The following is a 27,885-nucleotide window of genomic DNA, read 5'->3' as shown; positions in this document are numbered from 1 at the left end:
GTGCCGGTAACAATAATATCATGGGGAGACAAAGCTGTGACCTTGTTAGGTGCTAAGTGGTACATCCGTGGTATGTCAATAATGTTCAGTTTTACACTTTAAAATTCCTAATAAGAGTGTACATTTTACATTTCTCCTGCAAATATTTTCATGTTAACGTTTTTGAGAATTTCATACGTGAGTGCTATCTTATATTATGACATCATATCCCCTTCTCTCCATTCCAGATCCTTTCATGTCTCCTCCCTACTGCCTTTCAAAATGTGTGACCTCTTCTTCTTTAATTATTAATACTACACAGAGAGAGAGAGAGAGAGAGAGAGAGAGAGAGAGAGAGAGATCACACCATCATAATTTCTTCTTCTCTTCACTGCCTCTTCTCAATCTCTCCCTCTCGATGGATAGATAGATGGATGGATGGATGGATGGATGGATAGAGAAAGAGAGAGATAGGGAGATAGATAGATAGATAGATAGATAGATAGATAGATAGATAGATAGATAGATAGATAAATGATAAAGAGGGGGGATACGGAGAGGAAACAGAGGCAGAGACAGAGGTAGAGACAGTGTCCCGTGGTCTTTTCCACACACCCTCCCCTCTGGTTAATTCTCCACCCCTGCTCCCTTTCTCCATCTTCACACTTTGCTCTTGGCTTTAACTCTCCCCTCAAGGGCCGCTCTCCTTCAGTACTGCCCGTGTCCCACCATCCCCCACCCCAGAAGGCGCCCCCCATCTGCAGTGACCTCTTTCTAGTTTCCTGGTTTCTCCAAGGACTCCTGGCTGACCACACAGAAGGAGACAGCTTTCACTTTAGCCCATTCTGACCTTGAGTCTCCAGCCATGCTCTTGTGGTGTGTGGATTACACGTCTGATCCTCCATGGCCTCTTACTTCCCCATACATTTGACATAAAATGTAACTTAGAAGGCAAGGCAGATGCGCTCAGGGGCTGACGTAGTAGACATCTCCCAGCCAGTTCCATCCAGACGGACCCCGTGTGCAGGAGTGACCCTCGATGGTATTCCTGACCTGCGTAGATGCCCCCTGCTTGCCTACCTTCACGGCTTTGTACAACTCCCCACCAGCATCCACCGCCCCTCCCAGAGGGGTGAAAATAAATACAGTTGACTTCATCGGTGCCATATTGCTCCTCTAAGTCAGAGTGAACACAGTTTGGAACATTTGGTTGAGCTCCCAGGCATCTGCAGGAAACTAAGCAATGTGCTCTCAGGGAAGGCTGGCCCACAGTTATGGCAGAGCCCCTTTGAGAAAATTAGACGAGACTTCTCGACATTTTAACTGCAAACAGTCTTCCAGGATGCAAACAGCTGCTCAATGTGCTAGGAGCTGGTTTATGGGTCTGCGGTGAGTCTTATGAAAGAAGTAAAGGGGTTCTTTTTGGTTTTTCCAAAAGAAGCCATGATGCCCCACGGTCGGGGTTAGATTTTTGTAGATTGAGTTTATAACGAGGAATTCCTCTCTATTGGGTTGGATTTTCAATTGCTTACTTTCTTCTTATGAGAACCAGGGAATGCTCAGGGCTAGTGACATGCCTCTGTGAATACAGGAGCCGGCTGACAGCTGAGTTCTGTCCTCAGGACCCATGTGGTAGAAGGAGAGAACCAACTCCTGACAGCTGTCCTCTAATCTCCACATGCACCCATGACTGTGCCCGCACATGCGTGCATACATGCTCATACATGTAGATGCGAGGTGCGTGTATACATGATCATACATGTAGATGCGAGGTGCATGTATACATGATCATACATGCACATGTGCAGGAAGAGATCTGTTCACTCACCAGAGGTGTTCCTGTGAGATCATGCATGCACAGGGTAGAAAATGATGGACTCTCTATACTCAGAAGGGAGCCAGCATTATCAATAGCCACGAGTTAAAAAGAAATCCCAGGTGAGCTGAAGACCAGGAAATAAAACGCCGACAGGCAGATCTTCACCATCTCTGTATGTGTGTGTGTGTGTGTGTGTGTGTGTGTGTGTGTGTGTGTGTGTGTGTGTGTGTGTGTGTGTGTGTGGTGTGTGTGTGTGTGTGAGTGTGTGTGTGTGTGTGTGTGTGTGTGTGTGTGTGTGTGTGAGTGTGTGTGTGTGTGTGTGTGTGTGTGTGTGTGTGTGTGTGTGTTCGGCAGCTCCCAGGCTGCCCGGATGCTGCAGTGCTCTCAGTGCATCCCTGGTTCCCTGGAACAGTTCTCTCTGTCTTCAGTGACCTCATTAGAGGCTCTTGGTTCCGTGCTTCTGATCTTTGGAGGTGATCTCTGCCTTCTGTGTTATCCCTCCCTCCTCCTTTTGACCTTTGAGAAAGGTCTCTTGCTCTAATCTGAGTATGAGGGAGAAAGAAGTTAGACTTATTAGATTCTACTCAGAACCAGGTAACAAGTGAATTCTGGTGTTCCTAGCAGCCACCCCATGTGGGCTCCCGTTTATTGATAGAGATGCCAGTGTGGTGAAGGGATCTGACCCTCTTGTCCAAGCTCACACCACTTCAAAGTTTGCTAAGATTGGAATGTTAGACATTTTGACCCCCTGGACCCTCGGACTGTGTAGGTTGAGCAAAGAGAGTGGCAGCAGTGTGGTTTGGAATGGACCGAAAGGACGCAGGTAGAAGTCACACGATGTACACGAATTCTGGCTCTCCCCACCCAGGAGGCTCACTTCCTTCGTCTGATCACTGAGACTCCTCAGAGCAGCAAATCCCACACACAACCCCCCCCACGTAACCCACCTATGCCCAAAGGTCAGTGTTGGGTGCACTAACACCACTGTTCTCCTCTGCTTATGTCTTCTGCAGCCCCTAAAGACAATGAAGAACGAGTGTTCAGGGAGCGGATGCGGCCAAGGAAGCGCCAAGGGGCTGTCAGGCGCAGGGTCCACCAGGTCAATGGCCACAAGTTCATGGCCACCTACTTGCGGCAGCCCACCTACTGCTCCCACTGTAGGGATTTCATCTGGTAAGTCCCAGGAGGAGGGGGCATTAGGCATGGGGTGGGAGACAAGGACCATCAGTCAAAAGTGCTGATGTGAGTGAGGGAACGAAGCTTTATTCCCGGCATGGTGGTGCATGCCTTTGATCCCAGGACCCCAGAGGCAGAAGCAGGCCCATCTCTGAGTTCAAAGCTAGCCTGGTCTACATAGCAGGTCCAGGTCAGCCAGAGCTACAGTAAGTCCCGAGTGGGAGTTGGGGGAGGAAGGAGAGGGAGAGGAAGAGGAGAGGAGGGAGAGGGAGAGGGAGGGAGAGGGAGGGAGAGGGAGAGGAGAGGAGGGAGAGGGAAATTGTCCCATGAAAGCAAATAATGAATGAAATAATGTACTTCTAGGCAGAAGCATCATATTTTAATTTGAGACAAAGGAGAGATTTCTCTAATAAAAGTCCAAGTGTGCTGTATATTAACTTTAGGAGCTCGATCTATAGTAATTTCATCATCTTTTTTTTAGAACTCTGATTTTAAGGTTCAAATGACAGACCTCAATAAGGAAAGAGTATCGCTTTCCTTGTCTTATCATAGTGTGAAACCGTCAAGAGCCTTCAAATTCCTGATAATAACAATAATGGTTTTCCTTAATAAAGCAGCTCGTGTGAGGGATGTACTTTAAAGCTTCCAATAGATTTGGATTCTGGTTTTTAAAAATGAATTTTACTTGTATATATTAAAAAGCAAAGTGAAACAGACTTTCTGGCATATTCTCTGAGTGTAGCCCTGGCTTCCTGGAACTGTAGACCAGGCTGGCTTTGAACTCAGAGATCAGCCTGCTTCTGCCTCTGGGCTCCTGGGATCAGTGTTTGCGCCACCGTGTCCAGGAGAAGGTGAGTGAATGGCTGGTCTTACAGGTTGCCTCTTCTCTCAGCCTGTTGGGAATGGCCCAAATGATGTGTCGCTCCTTCTTCTGGGGTGAGGACTCTAGGGAGCTTGTTAGCATGTTCTGTTCACGTATGCAAACAAAGGGGTCCCAGTGTGAAGCCAGCAGACGTGTGAGCGTGAGCTTCAGGTACAGCGAGGGAGGGATGTGGCCGCGTAGATTGGGCTGTGCTGTTCCCAGTCTCACTCACCGTGCCAGGGGAACCCTGCTGTGACTGTGGAAGGAACCTTTTCGATGGTTGAGTGAGCCCTTCGTCCTAACTCTAGACTGCCATAATTCTTGACAGATTTTGATATGCCCAGGGTATATGTCAGCCAGTGGCAGGCCTTGTCTACCACCACAGAGCCCTCTCTGGGCACGCTCTGGTGCTAGGATTGGGGGAATCACCTTCTCACCCATCAAGTGGGGAGTGTTTTAGTTGACTGGCTTCGGTCCAGAGCAAGGGGGATTACTTGTGACTTTCTAGAACATTGCTACCCCAATTGGTATGAGTGTTTGTACAGAAAACCAAATCTCGTTTCAGGCAGGCCCTGTGCCTGCTCCAAAGTGAGGGACCTTCTGGAAGGTGTTCTTAATCCTCCAAGTGGTAGTGAAATTACCCCACTGAGCAGACTCCACAGGACTCAGCACAGCGTGGACGGTGGCCAGAATTGGGTAGCTTTGTGGGTTTATCTTTTGACCTAGTAAAATCCTATCTTCTTCCTTTCAGGGGTGTCATAGGAAAACAGGGATATCAATGTCAAGGTAAGAGGTATTTTATGAACTTAGCCTTTGGAACCCAGGGTTGGTTTGAGATTATAATCCCTTCTGGAAGGTGCATGCTAGATTGGAAACATAGCAAGTCTTTATCCAGTTCCACTGTCCATCTTCTTCAAGGAGTATGGTCTCTCTTCTTGGTCACTGCCTGGCTATCACTCTTATGCATGTATGACACATACCAACGAAGTCCTGCCTATCTCCCGGCATCCCAGTAAATGTCCCCCTCACCCCCTCGGCCTCTTGGCCACAGTGGTAGAAGGCGGCTGTACCTTGATTCCCCTGCCTTCCCCTGTAGATGAACACTTGAATAGAAGCTCACTGGAGTCTCCTGTCTTGTTTGGGTCTCTTGCCTTCTCGCTCCCCGTTCCCAGGCTCTCTGAAAGGGGCTCTCTCACAAGTTGTTGGTAGCCCTGGGTGGTTCTTGCTGAATGTGTCCATGCTTTCTACTGTGGGATCATTGTTAAACATGACATGTGTTCCTCTAGCTAATTGGCTGCAGTAGACAAGGTCAGGTTGCACAGGAAGGTAGAAATGAGATGTAGCGGTGTCCAGACTCCTCCCAAGTGAGAACTGAGAGGCCAGGCTGTCCCTTCTGGCCTTGAATTTGGCTCTGCTAATGGCTGGTATGGTTTGTGAAAGTGTACATGCACACAGTTACCTCCTTAACCACAGAGGAGCCACACTGCCCCGGGACCCTGCAGACAGAGCTGTAGGCCACATTTTGTGGACTTACTAAATTCGATGAGAACTTTAAAGTTTAGCACATGGTGATGGTCATAAAGCAGATTACTTTTTAAAGCCCAAGAACTCGTGTATTATAAGCTCCTTGTGTTGTGGCCCTGCGTGGGTATTGGAGGACAGCACAGAACCTTTAATAGCGAGGGCTCCATGGAGAGCAGGGCAGAGGGTGAGCCCTGACCTTGGCCAAGCAGCAGAAGGACTGAGCAGCTTTCTAAAAGCCCCCAGCACCCTTTGAGCATCGCTTTCGTCCTTCCACACTCAGCTCCTAGTGGCAGAATATTTTTGAAACATTGCATTAAAGGCTTGAGGGGATTCGATTAGGTTAGGACGTTGTCGGAAAGGGCACAGCTCTGGTCATGTCTCCACCGAGACCTGATTAAATCTTGGGGTGGGATCTTGCGGGGCCCCACTCATCACTCAAGCTTCTTCTGTTTTTATCGTTGGCAGTTTGTACCTGCGTCGTCCACAAACGATGCCATGAGCTCATTATTACGAAGTGCGCTGGGCTAAAGAAACAGGAAACCCCTGACGAGGTAAATATTTACAACACTGGAATTCTGTGCCCTCTTCCTTACCGGCCCCTCCCTTGTCCGCCCCTGATGTGATCCCCAAGAGAGTCTTATCTCTCTGAGCTCCTGCAGTTGTCTTCATTGTGTTCAGCAAAAACGAAGGGAGTTGGCCACTGCCTGTTGGCTTGAAGCACCATCGATGGCATGAGCACAGCACTTAGTTCTATCCAAGAGAAGCAAAGCAGGAGCCTAGAGCTGAAGATCGTGAGGGAAATGTGGAGACTCTATCTCTAGCTATCATCTATCTATCTTTATCTATCTGTCTGTCTGTCTGTCTGTCTGTCTATCTATCTATCTATCTATCATCTATCTTTATCTATCTGTCTATCTATCTATCATCTATCTATCTTTATCTATCTCTCTCTGTCTATCTATCATCTATCTGTCTTTATCTGTCTGTCTATCTATCTATCTATCTATCTATCTATCATCTATCTGTCTTTATCTATCTGTCTGTCTATCTATCTATCTATCTTTCTATCTATCATCTATCTGTCTTTATCTATCTGTCTGTCTATCTATCTATCTATCTTTCTATCTATCATCTATCTGTCTTTATCTATCTGTCTGTCTATCTATCTATCTATCTATCTATCTATCTATCAATCATCTGTCTATCTATCATCTATCTGTCTGTTCATCTATCTATCTATGTATGTATGTATCTATCTGTCTGTCTTTATCTATCTATCTATCTATCTATCACCTATGTCTTTATCTGTCTGTCTATCTGTCTATCTATAACCTATGTATTTATCTATCTGTCTGTCTATCTATCTATCAATCATCTATGTCTTTATCTATCTGTCTGTCTGCCTATCTATCTATCTGTCTGTCTGTCTTTATCTATCATCTATCTATCTATCTATCTATCTATCTATCTCTATCTCCCTATCTCCTATCTGTCTGTCTGTCTGTCTATCTATCTATCTATCTATCTATCTATCTATCTATCTATCTATCTATAAGACAGGGTCTCTGTGGAGCTCCAGCTGTCCTGGAACCCATTGCATAGACCACACCAGTCTCTCTTAGAAATCTACTCACCTCTGCCTCCCAAGTGCTAGGGTTAAAGGCACTGGCTTTGAAATGGAGTCTTATTCACTATCTCATGGGAACACTGAAATGGCCCCATGATAAGTTCACCTGAGGGCAATAATCAACACACAACAGGAGCCAAACCTTAAAGCGGTGGTGGGAACCAGAGTTGAGCGAATAGCCCAACAGTACTTAGGAGAGAGAGATTAGAACAGTGTCACCGAATACTTGCTGTGCCTGGCTCAGAAGCACAAACCATTTAAGGCCGTAGCCGGTATCACTGCCACTATCTTAGCAGAGAGCCTGGGAGCACCAAAGTGGTCACAAAACTTGCCCAAGGCACAGCTACTGTGAAAGAGCTAGCTGCATTCAGACCCAGGCGGTCTGGTCTGTCTTAGAGCTTGAGCCTTGGCTCCCTGTCTCTTAGCTTAGAAACCAGGGTCAGATTCGCTTTAAGGAAACCTCTAGAGCTATGAGAATGTGGAATTCCACATGGGAGCCGGGTTTCCCCTAAGACTCAGGATCAGTGGTTCTCAACCATCCGAAGGCTGTGACTGTTTAGTATGTTCCTCATGCTGTGGAGACCCCTAACATGAAATTCCTTTTGTTGCTACTTCATAACTGTAATCTCGCCACTGTTGCTAGTTGTAATGTAAATATCTGTTTTCCAGTGGTCTCAGGTGACCTATATAAAAGGGTAGTTAGAACTCCCCTGTCCCCCTGGGGGTCGCGACCCACAGATTGAGAAGCACTAATCCAGACAGCAGTCCCAGTAGTAGGCGCGAAGGCCTTCCTGAGGGAGAGGCAGGCGTACCAATGAGTACAGACGTCATCTGTGCCCAGAACGTTAATTTCAAAGGTGTGCGTCCAATAACTCCCAGTTCACTAAGTACCGCATAGACATAAGTCACTAGGATCAGGTCAGAGGAAGCCCAGGAGGACCAGACACCCGGCTTTAGAGTAAAGTGAGCGTATAATCAGAGTCCCCAGGTGACAGACAGACTCCTTCTACCCACTTCCTAAAAAATGTCAATCAAATAGGAATTTTGCATCCAGGACCCTTCTCATCCTTGAGTCTCCTCTTGCTTCTGTGTTGCCTCTGAAAGCGGCAAGGAGCAAGGCTGTGACCGAGCCTTGTGTGCTCCTGAGGATAAACTGAGGCCTGATCCCCACAGCTGTGTACATCGTGAGTTCAAGGCCAGTCTGGGATATGTGAGACCCAGTCTCAAGGAAGGAAAAACACAGTACGCCCCAGCAGCTGTCTCACCTGACCCTTGACCTCAGAGCATAACCTGCAGTACATGGTTACTGTCATTGCCTTCACATGAGGATGGAGAGGGAGATAGCGTGCTTCACGGCCTGACTTCCTTCCCGTGGACATTCCATTGACTAGGCACTTCCTGTGTGGCAGGCATTGTGCCTGTCCAGTGGAAGCAAAGACACGTAAACCCTGACTCCACGGTTCTCACAGGTCTCATCGCCCGGGAACCTTAGTTTTCTGATGCTCTCCTTCACTTTGTGGAAAGGCCATGTCCCATAATGCTCTGGGTTTTGAATAGTTCGGAGGTAAGATCAGAAGCACACAGTTACCGCTCAATTTGGCACCAGATGCTTCCTTCTATCTTTCCTGACAGATTGAGCAATGATCTCTCCATCGAGGCTTGCTCTTAAATGTGGCCTATATACCCAGAGACAAAGGTCAGGGTCTCAAGAATGGTAGGGTTGATAGCCATCCTGGTGTCCCCACCACAGCCCCTGTGCTTCTGTTATCACTGAGTACCTTGTGTTGGGTGACTAGTCTTTAATTCATTCCTTTGAGTCACTAGCTCAATGTAGATACACACATCTACACACATACCACAAACACTTGCTTCATTTCCAACGTCCTCTATTCAAAAACACTCTACTTTAATAGTGAGTCTGAGGCCAGCTTGGGCTCCGTAGAAAGACTCCATCTCAAACAAAAGCAAGCAGAAGTGTTCTGACGATGGCGGGCGCCTTGCGTGCTTTCTTTCCCACCATGAGCACTTGGCCAGTTGTATGTTGATGTCAGTCTGTGTACTCCTTGTTGGCGAAGTAAACGGGAACAGGTCTTCCTGTCACCTTGGCTTTTGTTTGTTTTTGGATCTTGCAATTCTCCCTATTTGCACACCCATACCCCCATGGGCATGTCTACTGTGTGTGTGTGTGTGTGTGTATATGTGTGTGTGCGTGTGTGTGTGTGTGTGTGTGTGTGTGTGTGGTCTTGGTATTTGCTTCTCCATATGACTCTGGCGTGTTCTTGTATGTTTCTTGACACCTCATTATCTCCTCGCTGTTCTGATACCTTGGAATCTTTGTTGATCCCAGCTGAGATTCATACAGCTGTCTCCAACCCCATAATGGCCTCCCTGAACTAGGGAAACTTCCCGACCTCGTCACCTTAGTCCGCCATTCATACCTTTATTAAATTATTCCTGATAGGTTAGCCTCTCTTCCCATATTTATCTATCATATCTTCAGAACTACAGGAATAGAGTGGACAGTGACCTCATCCAGTCTTAGGAATCAGAAAGGGACATGTATGGTTGACACATGTGACACTTGTTTGCCATAAATCTAAGGTAGGCACAGTTATTCTCAAAAATCCTGGAAAATGTGTACTCTGACAGGACCCTAATGAATGGCCCATGGGTGAGAGAGATATCAGCATTCTGGCTCCATGGGAGGACCGACCGTTTCTGGGAGCTGGCTAACGGGACACCTAGGCACGGGTTCACATCCACACCCCGATCAGTGTCTGTACCTAGCTGTCATTGTTCCCGACTCCTCCAAGGTGGGCCTTTCCATGCCACACTCAGCTGGTGATCCCAGGCACCCTACACACCCTCCCTGGTTCCTAGGGTCAGAAGTGCATCTTTCTTCGCAGGCTTTCCTGCTCTGCCTGAGAAGGGCTGGTCCATGTGGCTACCTCACCGGCTGGACAAGAAGTAGCTCTAGAGGGAAGTAGAGAGTAGTGTGAGAAGACTCGGGAAGGTGAACTGTGCTGACTGGGGACTCTCGGCTCTGTAGAACCCTTCATGTCCCCTTCGCTTCTCTTCCGTTAGTTTGCTGACCTCACCTTCCTGTGACATCAGGTGGGGCAGAGAGACTATCCTTACATTCCAGATGAGAAATCTTGAGGTCCTGGGGAACCAGGAAACCCAGAGCCGAGCTGCTGCCCAGACACCCGTGTTTCTGTTCACTCTCCTCTGTCTATTCTGTCTCCTTTCCATTAATGAGCAAGTAGCAGCAGAGTGGATTAGAACCCTGGGCTTTGAAATCGGACATATGGGGACACAGAACTGTCTTTGCACCTCTTTGCATGTTTCTGAATCCCACAGTGCTTTGCTTCCTTGTCTGTGATGTTGAGGAACCAGCGGCCCTACCCACTATGTAGTAGTAGAGTTTAAGGCAATAGTGCCTTGTGCCTTAACTCAGTGTCCCGTGGCCATCCCTCTGTTAGCCATCTTCATCTTCCAACTGTGCTGTGGACATGTGCTACTTCATGGGATCTCGGGTTTCATCTTAAGCTGCTGGAAGCTTCTCTTTCCCAGACTAGACCTCCGCACGCAACACAGTGCTGATAGCACCCAGCGATGTCTTGGCGTGTATGTGGGAAGCAGTCTTGTCTTTCTGTGAATTAGGATGACTTCAGAAGTGAAAGCTGGGCCAGAGGAGAGGCTCCCTTTGGGGGCCTGCAATGGCTTGTGTCTTCAGGAAATGGCGTTCTCTAAGAACCCATACAGGAACCCAGGGGGCGGTGAGCTCCCTGAAGGAGCTGAGTGCTGACGGTGTGTCTCCCTGTCCCCGCAGGTGGGCTCCCAACGCTTCAGCGTCAACATGCCCCACAAGTTCGGGATCCACAACTACAAGGTCCCCACGTTCTGTGACCACTGTGGGTCCCTGCTCTGGGGCCTCTTGCGGCAGGGCCTGCAGTGTAAAGGTGAGTCTCCCCTGACCCCTCAGCCCGATATCCGTGTCTCCTCCCTTTATTTCTTCCTTTTGCAAAAAACATTCTGTCCTTGTAGTATTTCTCTCTAAAGTAGGCCCCAGAGTTGGCTAGAGCATTGGCCACGTACCCTTGATGAGCCATTGTCTCCTGACTGTCTGCCTGTTAAGACCTCTCTTGGAAGAAAGTGGCCAGGAGTGTGAAGGAACTGTGACAAGGAAGACCTAGTTGTGCCTTTTAAAGTGGTGGCAACCCAGGAAAAACAAAATGGAAGATTTAAAGAAAAGAGGCACTGGACTAGAAGGGAGGGCGTAGTTTTTGAAGACTAATGAAGGAATAGGTATAAACTGGTGGCTTTCCTTCTCCAGCCTTTGCTCAGAGCTGACTCTTGGAGAAAGTCACACTAGGGCATTGTCACCTGTGGTGTTTTACTGGTCCTCCATGGGCTGTACATGGAAAGCCACATCCCCATGGCAGAAACTGAGACTAACGTGTACACATCCTATAGCTTAGTAACTGAAACAGTTACTCTGCCCCTGCTGTGCCACCTCCAAACTGTCTGTTCCAATGAGTGTAGCCTCAGTGACAGCACAGCAGCATGACATGTGGAAACATACTCAAGGAGCCCGAACAAAGGGCCTCGTCATGCACATCACCCACTGTGCCCACAGTGTTAGCCAACGGTGAGCAAAGTAAGATGGTTACGTGCAGAGCATTTTTAAATTAGGTTTTATTTTCTGTCCTGACTGTAAGAATAAATAGTAACCACCTTTTAATAAATGCAGTATAAGGAAATAAACAGAATATGGACACACTGGTCACTGAAGGAATTTTGCTAAGATATTGTGGACATTGTAAATCATGGTTGCTGTGGAAAAAAAACAGGAGGAGAGTAACAATGTATCAAAGAGGATGGATTCAGGGTCTAGAGTGACCAAACTGCTATGATGATAACAGCACAGTCTGTGGAAGGGGAGCTGTGGGAGGGAGGCCAGGGCTGAGGACAAAATGATAAATTTGACATGGGGATGGGTTGGTTAACTTGATTGGTTATCCCTGGGACATGGAGCCATCTCGCTGCTGGCCATTCTTGTTGGCTTAGCATTTTCAATGATCAGTAGGAGTGGCTATAGAAAAGATGTCACCCTCTTGCTAAGGACCTCGGGCGTGAGGAGAGGAGAGTCACAGATGGACCTTTTAGGGCCCAGGATGGTTGGTTCTAACATAAGCTGCAAAGGCCACAGGAAGGAAGGACCTCACGGGCATACCGGAGGGAAGCAGCAAAGATTGGCAGGAAACACGCACACCCCCCACACTGTGTGAGACCAGGGAGAATGAACATGAACAGTGAATATGCCTTAAAAATGTAATCCAAGACCGGTGATGGTGCATGCCTTTAATCCCAGAACTCAGCAGGCAGAAGCAGGCCGATCTCTGTGAGTTCAAAGCCAGCCTTGGTCTACAGAGTGAGTTCCAGGACAGCCAGGGCTACACAGAGAAACCCTGCCTCATACACACACACACACACACACACACACACACACACACACACACACACACACACACAGAGAGAGAGAGAGAGAGAGAGAGAGAGAGAGAGAGAGAGAGAGAGAGAGAGAACTAGCTCTTGGCTACCTCCAGCAATGTTGGAAATGTTTCAGAGTCTTTTAGACAGCCAGGAGGGAGATGCTAACGAAGGAGAGATAGACAAAAGAGAGGGGAGACTTAGCGGAGCCACTGACCTATGTGGGGTCCCCTTGGAGCTCTGCCCTGCTCTCCGGCTCAGAGGTTCCACCAGGTTTTACCACTGCTGGTGAGCGGTCCTGGCTAGAGCTCAGCTCCCCTGTTACCTACAGCCCATGGGAAACTCTGTGAGCGCAGCGCTGCTGCCAGTCCTACTGGGAACAGGTTCTAGTGTTCAGGAAAACGGGTTTCTCAAGAACTTGAGTCTAAACAGACGGACCTGTGACGTTGTGCTGGCCACGGGCACGCTGCACCGATAGCTTGAAATTATCTGAACCACATACAAGCATCGTACATTCGCTCTCTCAGGATCTGCCCCTTTGTCAGTCGGGGAGTTGTTGGGAGAGAGGACAGTTGTATCTTGCATCACTTAGTGGCAGGGATTTGGTTAAGAAATGTGATTAAGATGCCATGTTGCTGTTGTACAAACCTCACTGAACACGCTATACTGACAAACTGCAGTGCCTGTGATGCCCCAGTGACGTCATCTTCTAGGACCATCGTTGTCTACATTTTATGTGGTCAGACAGTGACAGGAATGTTGCTCTGTGCTATGTAACTTTGCTTCTGTTGAATGACGGGGACGCAAAACTTGAAATAACGGGCGTACAGCCTGGAGCCTGTCAGGGGCTGGCCCCTGGCCTTTGGAATGGCCTCCCCTGCCCTTCCTACAGAAGGACCAGGTGTACACAGTTACTGAACAGTTGAGTTCCTCAAGCAAGGCCAGAAAAATACTGGCTCCAAGCAGACAGACAGACAGACATCCCTTTCTTTGCCTGCACTTCTAGGCTAAGCACAGTCTGAGGCACTTGGTACAGGCTCTTGCTCTGTAGAGCGTAATGGCCACCATGCACAGCCTAGAAATGGCTTCTGGAGTCCAGGTTACCACTGGTGTGTAACTGACGAAGCGCCACTCACCCATAGGCCTTCAAATCCTCTCATCACCCACGCACATATCAGCCCGGCCACCCAGAGTCAGAAGATACCAAGAGACAGTTTAGGAAGAAGCCAGAGCTCCTTCACAGGCTGCAGTCTGGCCTGCACGGCTCTGCCGGGCCCTGTGCTTCATCAGGCCTGTCAAGGGTCCTCTGACGGTGCTACTGCCATGCCCTGAGGCAAGAGGAATGTGTGCTCTGGGAATGACTACCTGGAGGGTCTTCCCTGGCCCCGGACTCTCTGACATCCATCTTAGTAACTCCCGTGGTCCCAGGCTCACGGTGCCTGCAGGAGGTGATAAACATTAGCAGAATTGTTGAGAAGCTGTGGTTTGAAGACTGCAGGCTATGGGTTGGCAGAGCCCCTCATGGTCCTGGTTTGGTTACTGCATAGTAGGGGGACTGCATGCAGGCCACCATCTGCCCTTCTGCCTTCTGGATGTAATAGAAAGTTAATGCAGCCACACAAGTCAGAGGACGGCTACTCAGAGCCCACAGAGAGACAGGTCACCCTTCCTCCTCCTCCTCCTCCTCCTCCTCCTCCTCCTCCTCCTCCTCCCTCCTCCTCCTTCTCTTCCTTCCTCCTCCTCCTCCTCCTCCCCTCCTCCTCCTCCTCCTCCTCCTCCTCCTCCTTCTCCATCTCTCTGAGACAAGGTCTTAGTAGTAGCTCAGTCTAGCTTGTAATTTGCCATCCTCCTGCCTCAGCTCCTGAGGGTTAGGATTATAGGCAACTGCCACGTCTACCTCTGCTTCCCTTTTATACAAAGGTACATTGGATGTTTGAGAACGTAAAAGGGCTTTCACTCTCATCAGTTCCAAAATCCAGACTTCCGTTACTTTTAAACCACTAGACCCCATGTCACACCTTTGTTTTTTCATTTTTGTTTTTAGAATTAAATGTGTGCCAGTAATATAAAGACGCATCCTGCCTGTGAGCCAGTCAAGCCAGACTTAAGAGAAAATGTGCAGCTATAAAGAGGTGCACTTTCTGGTGTCTTCACACTTCCACCCGAGACGGAAACACTTGCTTTAGGTCTTCCCACGCCTCTCTGTGCGTGCTGTGTGTGTGCACCCAACACACAGCATTCTTACGGCCCACGCAGGCCCAGTAACCTCTTCAGCTGTGGCTCTGCCGACACCCTCGGAAGGTCGGCTTGCTCTAAAATGGTCTTTGTAAGCGTTTCCCTCTTACTGTGAGCCTAGACTTAATATCAGCATGAGAAAGATGAACATAGAAACACACACACACACACACACACACACACATACACACACACACACACACACGCCTATTGTACAGCATAGTACAGAACATGCAGGTCCCGGTCCCCAGAGCCCAGGCTGGTCTGGTATGGCCATGCTGCTGCAGCCCCACCTGATGCAGCCCCACCTGATGCAGCCCCACCTGATGCAGCCCCACCTGATGCAGCCCCACCTGCACATAGCCTGTGCTCAGCTCACCAGGAATGCAAACTACATGGCAGAGCAACCCTGTCTCTTTAAAGCAAATGAGAGCCCCAAGGCAAAGTGACTTGTTTCTTTTGGGCATGTTTTCATCTCTAAGAAGCCAGTGCAGATGGACTGTTATCCGACGGTTCACGGCTATGTGTGGGGTATCCCCTCATAGTCCCGAGTGTGTGTGTGTGTGTGTGTGTGTGTGTGTGTGTGTGTGTGTGTGTGTGTGTGTGTGTGTGTGTGTGTGTGTTTAAAGGCAAAGTCCTCTTTAAAACCACCAGTTCGCTAACCTTCCAACCCAACCATCCTGGGAAGGACAGGTCTGATATTTCAACACCAGAGGGCGCCAGCGGTTAAACTGAAGAACTAGTTACTCTTGGGCAGTGTTGTTGGGCAGGCAGGACTGGAGAGGTGAGTGTTGCTGATTTGCTAATGGGGGGAAGGGGGAAGCCAAGCAGGGGCAAAATATTCTGGACTATTATGTGTTCTGCCTGAGGATGCTCAGGCCTTCCTAGTCCTACTCGGCCCAGACCCAGAGGGCTACGGTAGAGTTTTCTTGTTTGTCTTTGTAACTGAGAAAACTCTCCCACATATCCCCACAGTGCCTTCATCCTAGGACATCCATTTAGCTGGGACCTCTATACTGTGCCCACTCCAGGCCAGTGATCACACTCGCGGGGCAAGCAGGAGGCCCAGCCCCACCGGCTTGGTTTGATACAAACACTTTCTTAACTGCTCTATTGACCTTGGAGTTTAGGGAAGTTTGGGTCTCACAGCAAAGCTGAGCAGAAGTGTGGAGAGTTCCCCTGTCCTACACATGCATGGGCCCACCATGAGTGACTGGTGAGCACTGGAGGACCTGCGCCAACACACTATCATCATGTGAAGTCCACGGTTTACACTGAGGCTTACGGTGGGCATCAGAAGATCTGTGAGACTGGGCAGTTCTAGAGTGACATCATGCATCCAGCACGGTGGCATAGGAGACAGGAGGCCACCACTGCCCTAAGGGTCCCCTGTGCCAAATGACTATAAATACAACTGCCGAAAACATCCACGGGCAGGTTTTCGGTGTAGATGTAAAGTTTCAACCGATTTTGGTTTAAGGAGTACCAGATGTATACTTGCCGTATTATATGATAAAGAGAACTTTTTCAGGGCTGAGGGGCAACTGAGTTAGTTGTCTCATAGCTAAATATGGCTATGCCGTTCTTCCCCACCCTTGAACTAGCAACGAATGAGGATTTTATATCTCATATCTTGACCAGTATTGGATGTTGGCAGTGTTTTAGATTTTGTCCATTTTAATAGAATGATGTAGCAGTGTCGAATTCTCTCTCTCTCTCTCTCTTTTTCTCTCTCTCTCTCTCTCTCTCTCTCCCTCTCTCTCTCTGTGTGTGTGTGTGTGTGTGCATGCACATGTGGACATGTAAACAGGCCTTTGGGCATCCTCTTTTATTCCTTGCCACCCAGAGTTTTACTAGGCTGCTGGGGACTTGAACTCAGGTCTGCATGGTTGCAGAGGAAGCGCTCGTACCCACTAAGCTATCTCCCCATCTCCTCTGTGCTGGCTGGTTCTATGTCAACTTGGTACAAGCCAGAGTCATCAGAGAAAAGGGATCCTCAAATCAGAAAATGCCTTCATCAGATCATACGAGCCCGGAGGGCATTTCCTTAATTAGTGATTGATGTGGAAGGGTCCGACTCATTGTAGATGAGGCCAGCCATGAGCTGGTAGTGCTGGGTTCCGTAAGAAAGCTAAGCAAGCCACGGTGAGCAAGCCAGGAAGCAGCATCCTCCATGGCTTTCGCACCAGCTCCCGCCTCCAGGGTCTTGTCCTGACTTCCTTTGGTGATGAACTGTGATGTGGAGGCCAAATAAGCCCTTTCCTCCCCAACTTGCTTTGGTCATGGTGGTTTATCACAGCAATAGAAACCCTAACCAGGAATTAATTGAGTTAATCTAATTGAACTAAGCCCTATTGATGCATAACAAACACATAATCCTTATATATTTGCCATCTGAGTACCTTTGGTGATGTTTCTGCCCACATGTTTTGTCCATTTTTAATTGAGTTGTTGGATTTTGGGTGTGGTCTAATTTGGATACTAGGCTTTAATAAAGGATATATTTTGCAAATACATTTCTACACTCTGTGGCCGGTCATCTTTATGCTGTCTTTTGCAGAGCAGAGGCCTTCTTTTTTATTGAAGTCTTGCTCACCATTAGTTATTAGTATTGTCTCTCTGTCTTTCTGCTAGATCATGTCTTTGATGACATATCTAAAACGGTAAGTTCATACCCAAGGTCACCCAAATCTCCCGTGTTATTTTCTGGGAGCTCCATAGTTTTGTATTTGGTCTACGATCCATTTTGAGCTCACTTTTCTGTCTGAGCTGAGGGTCTTGTTTGCTGGTTTTGTTGTTGTATGTGGATGTCCGCTGTGCCCACACAACTTGTAGAAAGGATTGCGTTTACCTCTTTACATTAGCTTTGTTCCCTGGTAAATATTGGATAGTTGTGTTTTTATGGGCCCCATTCTGGGCTCTATGTTCTGCTCCAATGACCACTTCTTCTTTAACTGATTCTTGCTGTCCTTACTGTAGCTATACAGTAAGTCTTAGAATTCAAGGTTGACCTCTGACTTTACTCTTCCCCATTACCAGGCTGACTATGGGCTTCTAGCCTTTCAGGAATCAGTTTGTTGGAACTGCCTCAAGTTTATAACTCAAGTTCAGAAAAGCTAAGGTTCTGACAGCTTCGAGCTGTTTTTATCTCAGTTACTACTTTTCTATTGCCGTGATAAGACAACATGACCAGGGCAACTGATAAAAGAAAACATTTAGTTAGGCTGGTGGAGTGATGCCATTGTAGACGGGATGACTAATAGATCACGATTTTATCTTCAAACAGGAAACAGGGAGAACACTGGGCATGTCTTTTGAAACCTCGAAGCCCACCCACCATTACACCATTTATCTTTCCCTAACAGTTCTAACTAGGGACCAGGTATTCAAGCATATGAGCGAGCGAGCCTATAGGATCCCTTCTCATTCACGCCATCGATGCTTTCAATCCATAATTGTGAGATGAAACTCCACACATTTAATTCTTTAGGGTTTTAAAATCATAATTTCTTAGTTTTTCTCATATAAACCTTGTATATATTTTTGCTAGATTTTTATTTATTTCATTTAGGAATGCTCATTTAATCAACAATGGTTTTAGTTTTAAAATCCCTTTATTTATGGCTGGTGTATAGGGAATTGATTGACTTTCTATTAACCCTATATCCTGAACCTTATTATAGCCAAGTATTGGCTCTAGGCCAGTTTTCTCTGTGACCCTCCTCTTCCTGTACCCTCCCTCTCTTTCCTGTGCCTTCTTCCTCCTCTCCTCCCCTCCCCTCTTCTCTCTCCTTTAATCTCTATTCTTTAACATTTTCTACAGACAAGTTTGCATCTGCAGACAGGGACCCTTCGGCTTCCTCTCTGTGTGGTGCCCTCTGGTTCTTGTGTTTGCCCTGCTCTCTAGGTTCCCATCTCCAGACTAATGCTGGCGAGCCTTAGTGAGAAGTCTTGTTACAAATGTTGAATCTGCATTCCACACCTGTAATAATTCCACAAGATCATGGCATTTAATACCCTCTTAGGTTTAAATCATTGTTAGATTAATTTTGCTATAGTTTTGTTAAGGGTTATTGTCAACTTTTAAATTTTTGCTTTGAGTGTCTGCATCTAAGGTGCGAGATCCTGGCTTGTAGCTTTCCCTTGTCTTTTCTCCTTGGGATGGCGGGGATTTGTGATGAGTTAGGAAATTTCTCCTCTGCCTCTGTTTCCCAAAAGACACATCAGAGAATAGGTTTTTCTTCCTTAAAAGTCAGTAACCTTGACCAGTGAATCCATTTGGACCCAGTGCTTTTTCAGAAAGGGATTATTGACTAAACTTTACTAGCAGAAGAGCTATTCTTACTGACCTTTTCTTCTTCCTGCATGCGCTTTGACAGATGTCTAATTCTGATATTTATCATTTCAAATATATTAAGGATCTGTAGAGGCTTGGAGATGTAGCTCAGTGACAGAGCACTTATCTATGATTCAGAAGGCCCAACAACAATTGTGTTCTCTCTCTCTCTCTCTCTCTCTCTCCTCTCTCCTCTCCTCTCCCCCCTCCTCCCCTCCTTCCTCCCCCCTCGTGCTCTCTCTCCCCCCATGAAAGGCTCATTGATCTTTTGAAAAAACAGCTTTTTCTCACTTGACTTTGCATTCATAATTTAATTGCTTTTGATGCAATTTTTATTTTATTTTATCCTTTGTACCTTTCTCTAGTTTCTTAAGCTAAAGCTTAGATGGCAAGGTTTAGGAACCTTTTCTTTCTAATATATACACATTTTTATGCTATGAATTTTCCTCTAAGTACTGCTTTGGCTACATCTCATCAACTTTGGTAAGCTATAATTGATAAACATCGATCAGTTTCCCCCTGGGAGTCTTCCTTTTTCTTCCTTGTTAGTTGGTAGTGTGTTGCTTGAGATTCTCCAGTTACCTTTCTGTTACTGACTTCTAGTTCCACTCCCCTGTGGTCTACAATCAGACATGGTATAAATACTATACAGTTTTTTTGGGGATAAAATTTAAAAGTATAGCTTTCACAATCCAATAAAGTGAACTCTGGTGATTTGGAGCTCATGCTCAGAACAACACTGCCCCGATTCCAGCCTGGCATCTGCTTCTTGGCACTGTGTTTTCTTGGTGGCTTTACTCCCTTAGAATTTCAGCTTCTGTGTAGAGTCAGTGACCTTTTTCCTTCCTCCATAGCAGCATAGAGTCCATGTGCACTGCTCTAATGACACGCGTTCTCTCGGGTTGACAGCTTGGTTGTTAGCGTAGCCACCAAAGGCCGATCCATCTCTCTGGCCCACTTTCCTGTTCTTAACATTGTAGTTTATTGTACTCCTCACCCTTTTCCTGGACCTTATCCCTCCACCCATTATGGGGAATTTCCAGATAGAAGCCCCGGTCGTTGTGGTACAGCCATTTCGGGCTCTTGATGTGGTAGTATGGAGAGAGGTGTTTTAGTGGGAGCAGGGTAGGTAGCTTGGTGATGCTCCCAACTTCATGGCCCCAATAGTCTGGAGCATTTGCCACCATGTCAACACCAGCCTTAGACCCACTGTAGGCATGGCCTAACTCTAGTTCTAAAGACTGCCAACCATCTGGACGTGCTGGACCGTACCTGACTTCACTGGCCTAGCACCCAGCATGCATACAGTCCCAGAGCTGGAGTCCAACAGTTGCTGTCTCTATGGTCTGTTTCAGGCTAGGATGGAAACTCAGAACAGTTCCGAAACGATTTGATTTAAGGCATTTTATGGTTCACCGTGGGGTGTATACAAAGGAACATTTCTGTGTGCTTGAAGACAGTGTGTGTCTTTCTGCTGGGTGAAAGTCAGTGGACTCAGTTCAGGTTATTGAACTGAGTTATATCAGCCAGTTATATCAGGTGATTGATAGAGTTGCAGCATTGAACCGTGGCCTTGAGGATTTTCTGTCTTCAAGCCTGTTCCTGTCTGGTGGAGGAGGTTGAAGTCTCTGGATCTAATAGTGAGGCCATCCATTTTTTTTTTTTCATTTTTTTAACCAGATACACTTTTGGCGTCTCTTGCTAGGTGTATACACCAGGGGTTTCATCTATTTGGTGAACTGGCTTGTTTATCACTATGCACTGCCCCTCTCTCAATACAATGGCTTTCCTTGGTCTAAAACTATCTGTATCCAGTTAATATCGTGGGACGAAGAAGCAGATTCACTCCAAAACCCTCATGGAGTGGCAGGAGATATGACAAAGAGCTCCCATGGGCACTGGGAACTGCAAATGGGCCCTGCTTTTCTTCCTGGCTTTTACCTGTGACAGAGTTATAAATTAGGCACAATGAGGTTGATAATAGTAACTAGCAATAGAACAGGACTCTTGTAACAGTTGAGCTGTCACATGCCAGCATCACATCATAGCAGTGTGGGGGCATCATTTAGTAAAACAATCACCGTCATCATACCCATGTGACGGTTTGGATTGTAAACATCATCCAATGGCCCTTGTGTCAGAGGCTTGGGCCACAGTTTGCTTCGGAAAGTAGTGGAAACCTTGAGGTGGCAGGTCTCCTTAAACTGACCTCCTATTCCCCCATCCAAGATGGAACCCAGGGCTCGATGTACGAGTACGTAGGCAGGTATTCCACCATTGAGCTGTACCCTCAGAGTCTCTTAAAGCTTATTAGCTATAATCCCAGTCTAATCATTCCAATATCCTTGCTATATCAATGTCTAGATCCATCACGCCATCTCCTCAAACTATTTTGTATGTTTTGTTCTTTTCATGATAACTAGATATGATATACAAGGGACTGCCATCAAGTGCTCTATGGTATGGTGTCTTATAGGTAGCTTGTGCCTACGGAGTATAAACCCCAGCCCCCAGCACGGGCCTCAGGTGAAATGGGATGATTAGAGTGGTCTGGACGTAATGTTTCCCCCGGTTTCGTTAGGGTCTGATAAAACCCAGGAATAAAGCTCAAATAAGATGCTTCTTCTCAGGGCAGGCCTGTGTAGGACAAGCAGAAGCGCTCTAGCCTATTTCAGGACTGTTTGTTTTCCTCTGGCCCTGTTGGAAGCTGGCTGAGTGTCTCCTGTGATTACCAGGGAGCTCCCTGTGCCATGTGACCCACAGCAGAGTGGTGGGCAGACCACATATGTGGCATGCACCCATTTGTGCCTAGAATCAATCCTAGGTCGGTGAAAATAACTTGGTTCTTACAGAGGCAGTGTCCCATTGCCCTAAAGGAAATGTAATGTACCACCTGCTTGCTCTTCATGTATGCAGGAAAAGCGTCAGGGAGAAACAACCAGAAACATCTTCTGGACATTTTCTGCAAGATGGCTGCTGGGTTGCTGTAGGTCTCTGTAATGGAATAGGCCGTAGTTTTATCTATTTTTATATTTCTTCACTTTCCAACTTCTTTTGAATGAGCACTGACTTCTGTAATTTGGTAAAGATCATGTTTGGCCTGGGCACAGATGTTTATTCCCCATGTTCCCTTACAGTCTGCAAAATGAATGTTCACCGTCGATGCGAGACCAACGTGGCTCCCAACTGTGGGGTGGACGCCAGAGGAATTGCCAAGGTGCTGGCCGATCTTGGCGTTACTCCAGACAAAATCACCAACAGTGGCCAGAGAAGGAAAAAGGTAAGGACCCCTGGGTAGTTTCGCTGGAACCCTCTCCAGGCCTGCTTCTGAGTATTTTCACGCTGGGGTATAAGATTCCTGGCATTGACACCTTACTCAAAATATCCTGTGTTTGTAGAAAGAGGCCAGATAACATGAACGGCTCATTATACCTCAGAATTGGAGGAAGCAGATGGCAGGGCAAGCCTTAAGTTATGTGTGGGTTGGGGGGTCTTAGCACTAGAGTCTTTTCCTACGTGTCCGTGAAACCCCTGAGTTCAATTTTCGGGAACACGACAGAATAAAAAGTTTACCAGAGAAAACAAGCTTTAAGAAGAAGACCTCGAAGTCCCTTCTGGAAAAAAATACATGACAATGGTTCTCAACCTTCCCAGTGCTGCGGCCCTTTAATATGGTTCCTCGTGCTGTGACCCCAACCATAAAATTGTTCATTGCCACTTCATAACTGTAACTTTGCCACTGCCATGAATTGTAACACAAATGTCCGTGTTTTCCGATGGTCTTTGGGTCGTTCGACTCCCACCAGCTCCCTCGCGGTCTCTGCTGCTCTAGGCACGGAGGCAGACCAACCTGTCTCCAGAACTGTCATGAGGTAGTTAGTGTCTGAATCTGGGCCCTGGTGTTGAGGATAATGGTGCACGGATGAGCCAGCTCCTTCAGCTAGCGCTGAGTTGATCATGATTTCAGAACCCGTGGCCTTTCTTTAGAGACCGGAGCCCTATTTATCCATATGACGTTCCAAGTGTCGCGAGGAAGAGTTGTATTCCCTAATGTGTTCTTATGGCAAGTCAAGGCCTACGGATGTGAAGAGAGCTAAGGGCATCCCTAGTGGGCTCTGCTCCAGCCATGATACCTGCTCTGGAAAATTTTAGAAGCCTCTGGGAACCAGGTTATGAAGACGATATTATTGAGAAAGTCAGTGCTGCTGTGGATGGGCAGTGTGGCCCCACCTGCCAGGAGTCAGACTTCTCCAAGGCCTTTCCTAGGAGAGCAAGTGTGTCTCTGCGTGCCTCACGGCCTGTGTTCCTCAAGCTCCCTCTACCCTTGGCCTGAAGTCCCTTCCAAGGAGCCTACATTCCCCACTCTTCTTGGTCTCGAACCCATCCGTGTCTTTTCCCTCTGTCCCCAGAAAAGCTTGGTTCCCACTGATGAGGAGGGTCAAATGGCTTCTTTTTAACACTCCCTGTCATCCCAACAAACAAAGCTGTTTCAAAATCCCTAAAGAAACCACCCTCTCGAAGTCCACTGTGAGGCCTCAAACATTGGGGGCTTCTCTAAGCTCTGTGAATCCTACTGGGGGAAAAAAGAAACCAACTTTGTTTGGTGCCCCAAGGCAGTGGGGTTACAAAGCCACAATGACACCAGCCAGTAATGCCAGGGTCCCTAAAGAAGCAGCCTGAGCAAGGACTCTGGTGCCTTGCGCCAGTGATAAGCCCTAGAGAAAGTCCTTCTCAGAAGAATGGCCTTTCTCTGCTGGAAATGTGACAGTCCTTCACTGTCACAAGAGGTTTAAAGGGAAATGCTCTTTCCTCTTCTGTCCTGCATTCACACAGACTGTGGTCCTGGTGACAAGGTGCTGTCCACTGCCTTACATTTGCAGACTTAACGTTTGTGAACTGACGATGAGAAAGGGCCGCTGGGAAATGTAGGATCGGGTAGAGAAAGTACCAGGGAGTAATCATCCAGCAATCTCCAGGGAGTGACAGCCCTGACAGAAAGCTTCAGTTGTATGGCAGGACAGATGGGGAGAGGCATGTCCTTGGTCAGAAGCTCTTTTCAGGGGTCTCAGACCGTTTGCTAGAAAAAGCCCTTGGGAAGACCAAGAGCAAAGGGAGCCGCAATTCTCGTTATCTCTACATCCATACTGACACTTAAGTTGGACCTGCCGACGCTATTCCAGGAAACAAATGTGCGAACGGGTTAAACGACATCTGAAAATATTAACGAGCTTCTGTTATGTGTAGGGCAGTGGAAGTACTGGAAAGTGTGAGTAGAGAACCAACATGCACCTGCAGATGCTGTCATGATATAACAACGTGGATACGATCACGGATAAACACCAAACGGGGTGGAGCTGGTCAGGGTCGCACGGCCTTGGAGAGAGAACTTGCATTATATAGATATTGTGAGGTCGGGAGCGAGGGATGAGGGTGCGTGGGGGAGGGTGTTGCGGAACGACTGGAGCAGAGCTTTAGAGGTCGTCTGTCTTTGGAGAGGTTAAATGTTGAGGAGTGGAGATCGTTCATGTTTTGGTTTGGTTTTCCATTAAGTCGGCACATGGATCCTTAAGCGCCTGCTCTCCATCTGCTGGACATTGCTGTGCTTCTGAGCTTCCGTGCGGTGTCTTGAGGCCTTTGGCGGCACAAGCCTCCTTTCTGATGACTCTCCCGTCCTCTGTCCTCTTTAGCTCGCTGCTGGTGCTGAGTCCCCACAGCCGGCTTCTGGAAACTCCCCATCAGAAGACGACCGATCCAAGTCAGCGCCCACCTCCCCTTGTGACCAGGGTGAGACTCTGAGACTTGCCTCTTACCTCTGACCTCTCACTTGTTACTCAGTATGGCCAGCAGCCCACCAGCAGGTCCCCACCCACTGCTTCCTTGTCAATATGGTGGCTGTTCTCGCATGCTACATGGCTTTCTTGAGGGCACTAGGCGGGAGTGCTAACCTCAGTTCCCACCAGCCTAGCTTCAAGTGTAGAGAGGAAGAGAGGTCCCAGTCCTTTGCACATCAAGCCATCCTTCTGTCTGAACCTAGACATATCTATACACTTGTGTTGTCCTCCCCTTTAATCATGGCACCCCAAGATTTGAGATCAGGCTGATTTAGGGAAGATGTCTCCTCTCCCGTTCTTTGAATGAACAGATGGGAATAGAAAGGTGAAATCTGAGAAGCCAAGGGAGTCAGCCCTAGGCCTGACTTTCCTCGGCCTACGCTCCGGATGTCTCTTTCCTTCTGACTAAATACGCTTAAGATGGTAAGTTCAGGGGCATAATAACAGGCTTATGGACTCTGAGATGCTAGGACTAAACAAGTACTTCTGTCTGAAGCCTCCCTCCTGGTGACTAAAGGGTCCCAAAGAACCTGGAAAGAGCTTCATGCAGGGACAAGGTGGAACGGCCTCACAGCGTGGTGGTGCCCTTCTCTATGGCCCTTCCTGTGGTGTTGTCGCTAATGTTTTACTCACATCAGCTCCATATCAGGTAACAGGCTGAGAAATGGGAGGTCAGAGTTGAAAATGCTTGTCCTGAGGCCAAGAACTAATTTGGTGTCCAGGACGGGCGTGTGCCTCTCCTGAACTATGAACTCCTCACTGGAGGCCATCACTGTGACGCAGCACTTCTTACTCAGGAGTAAGCAGGACCGTCTCAGTGGCCGTTCACCAGTCTTGAGACTATAGAGTAACTGATCTCAGACCCTCTTCCGGTCTCTTTTTCTGCGTCTTTGCCTCATCCCAAAAGAGATTCCATCCCTCCCTAAGTAATCAGCTTACAGACCCTATCCTGGGCCAGTCAAAGATTTTCAGTTTTCTCCTTTAAATATGGAATGTCCTGGAACTTCAAAGAGATGGGGTCCATGGATAACAGACCCGGGGAGGGTGACGTACCCCTGATTTCCAGGCCTGGCTCTTGCCTGGTGTGCTGTCTGCTGTGTCCCTTGGGGCTTTATTCAGGCAGATGATCCAGCCAGGCAGTTCCCATGCTTGCAGAGCCTGACATGAGAACTAAAGGATATGAAACGCTCTTGGTAACTACCACAAGGCAGATGGGCAAGACGCTGTCTCCCTCTGTTGTAAGAATCCAGAGAGCCATTTTCTTCAAGCTTTGGGGTCTTCAGACATCTGGGTTCTACCTTCCAAGATGCTCTTAACAACTGAGTCCTTCCCAGGAGGACAAAACTCATACTTTGGAGTGAGTGAGCTATGGAATTCTGAGTCTGTTGTCACAAGGCTGTCCGCAGGCTTGGCTATTGTCCTTCCACCCAAGATGAGTTCACTCCAGATCCCCTGCATGGGCCCTCATGACTAAAGTCCTTCTGAAAAAGAGGCAGAGATCTTCCTCTCCAGAGGCGTTGCTCACTGGTCTGTCCTCATTCCAAGGTATAAACACTCTGTCCCCGTGTGTAACCCCTGTTAGTCATGAGAGTCCTTCAGAGTAGGATCACGTCAGGAGAACCATACCATACAGACGAGTGCTCACGTTGGTGAGTGAATGTCTAACCATAATAGACCTTCTTCAAATAGAAAAGGTCAAAGGGACGCCCAGCGGTATGGTCCAGGTAATTTGGGTCACATACTCCGGAAGGCCACAAGACCGTCTCGTCATTGTGAAATTGGACTTCAGAATTCCTGACGCAGCAGAGACAAGTTTGTGACATGCCATTGTGGGAAGCTAGTCTTTTGTTAATGATAAGCCTGTGGCTCATTCTACTAGGTAGCTTCGTGCGGGACAAGTACTCAGAGGAAAGCCAACATCAAGGCGAGAAAAATAAAGGCTTCCTAGATGACGTTTCCAAGTTCTTTTAGTTCTAGTTCATAGTCCCTGTGAGCGAGTGAGCAAGTGAGTGACTTTCTCACCAGTAATGCCTGTGAGGGTGGCTTTGGAGTGCTCTCATCTTCAAAGGAAAGTTGAAGGGAAGGGTACCTGTTACCCCCAAGTCCGCAGAGATCTGGGGAGGACGTGCAGCCTCGCCACACCTAAATGATGGACAAGGTTGTGAGGAGGCCTTCAGAGGCCTTTATTGGCAGTGAATCCTGACAGATCAGGAACTATGTCCTCCTCTTTGCAGACCGGTGCCTTATTGTACGTTAGGTACCCAAAGACATGTGTTAGACAGGCCTATAGGACGCCCCTGGATCTGCCGCCAGGGGCTACGGAAGGATGGGTTCTGAATGCTGACGGCTGATGTAAACAGCTAGTGAAGTATGTTCTAATCGAGTTCCTCTTTACCTTTGGCCCTAGAACTAAAAGAACTTGAAAACAACATCCGGAAGGCCTTGTCATTTGACAACCGAGGAGAGGAGCACCGAGCCTCGTCGTCTACCGATGGCCAGCTGGCAAGCCCTGGCGAGAACGGTGAAGTCCGGCAAGGCCAGGCCAAGCGCTTGGGCCTGGATGAGTTCAACTTCATCAAGGTGTTGGGCAAAGGCAGCTTTGGCAAGGTCTGTGGGCATTTCTCTGTAGGACTGGGCTGTTCTCATTAATCAAATGGGCAGAGGAGGGGAAGGAGGAGGGAAGGAGGGAGGGAGGGGGAGGGAGGGAGGGAGGAGGGAGGAGCACACAGAGAGGTTTCGTGTGTTTAGCATGTGCTCCCTGGTTTCCACAGTTGACCCCGTGTGCATCTTTCTTCCTTTGTGCAGAGAGCCATCTGAAATCCCGCTTTCTCAGTAGGAAGACTTTAAGCACAAACTGTAAGCCCCTGCCCTTGGTAGACTCCGGGTTCAGGGCAAACCTTTCTGTGTAGGACTTTGGGAGCTGAAATTCCTTTAACTGACTCTCCCAGCTCCTACTAAACATTCTGCTCTTCCTCTCCGTGTGAGTGGAGAACTGCATAACCG

General features: G+C 47.9%; 1 protein-coding gene across 1 annotated transcript in view; it reads left to right on the top strand.

Annotated features, from left to right (window-relative positions):
* Prkce (protein kinase C epsilon) overlaps positions 1 to 27,885 on the top strand; it is a 486,519-nt gene that overhangs the window by 299,067 nt on the left and 159,567 nt on the right. Inside the window, 7 exon segments of the mRNA XM_032908730.1 lie at positions 2,812 to 2,971; positions 4,588 to 4,622; positions 5,826 to 5,911; positions 10,820 to 10,949; positions 22,189 to 22,331; positions 24,739 to 24,835; positions 27,290 to 27,489. Coding sequence (XP_032764621.1) covers positions 2,812 to 2,971; positions 4,588 to 4,622; positions 5,826 to 5,911; positions 10,820 to 10,949; positions 22,189 to 22,331; positions 24,739 to 24,835; positions 27,290 to 27,489 — 851 coding nt within the window.

This window comes from Rattus rattus, chromosome 7, assembly GCF_011064425.1.
Source record: "Rattus rattus isolate New Zealand chromosome 7, Rrattus_CSIRO_v1, whole genome shotgun sequence".
NCBI classification, from domain to species: Eukaryota; Metazoa; Chordata; class Mammalia; order Rodentia; family Muridae; genus Rattus; species Rattus rattus.
The sequence above is the reverse complement of the archived record's forward strand: the minus strand, read 5'-3'. Positions and strand labels throughout refer to the sequence as shown.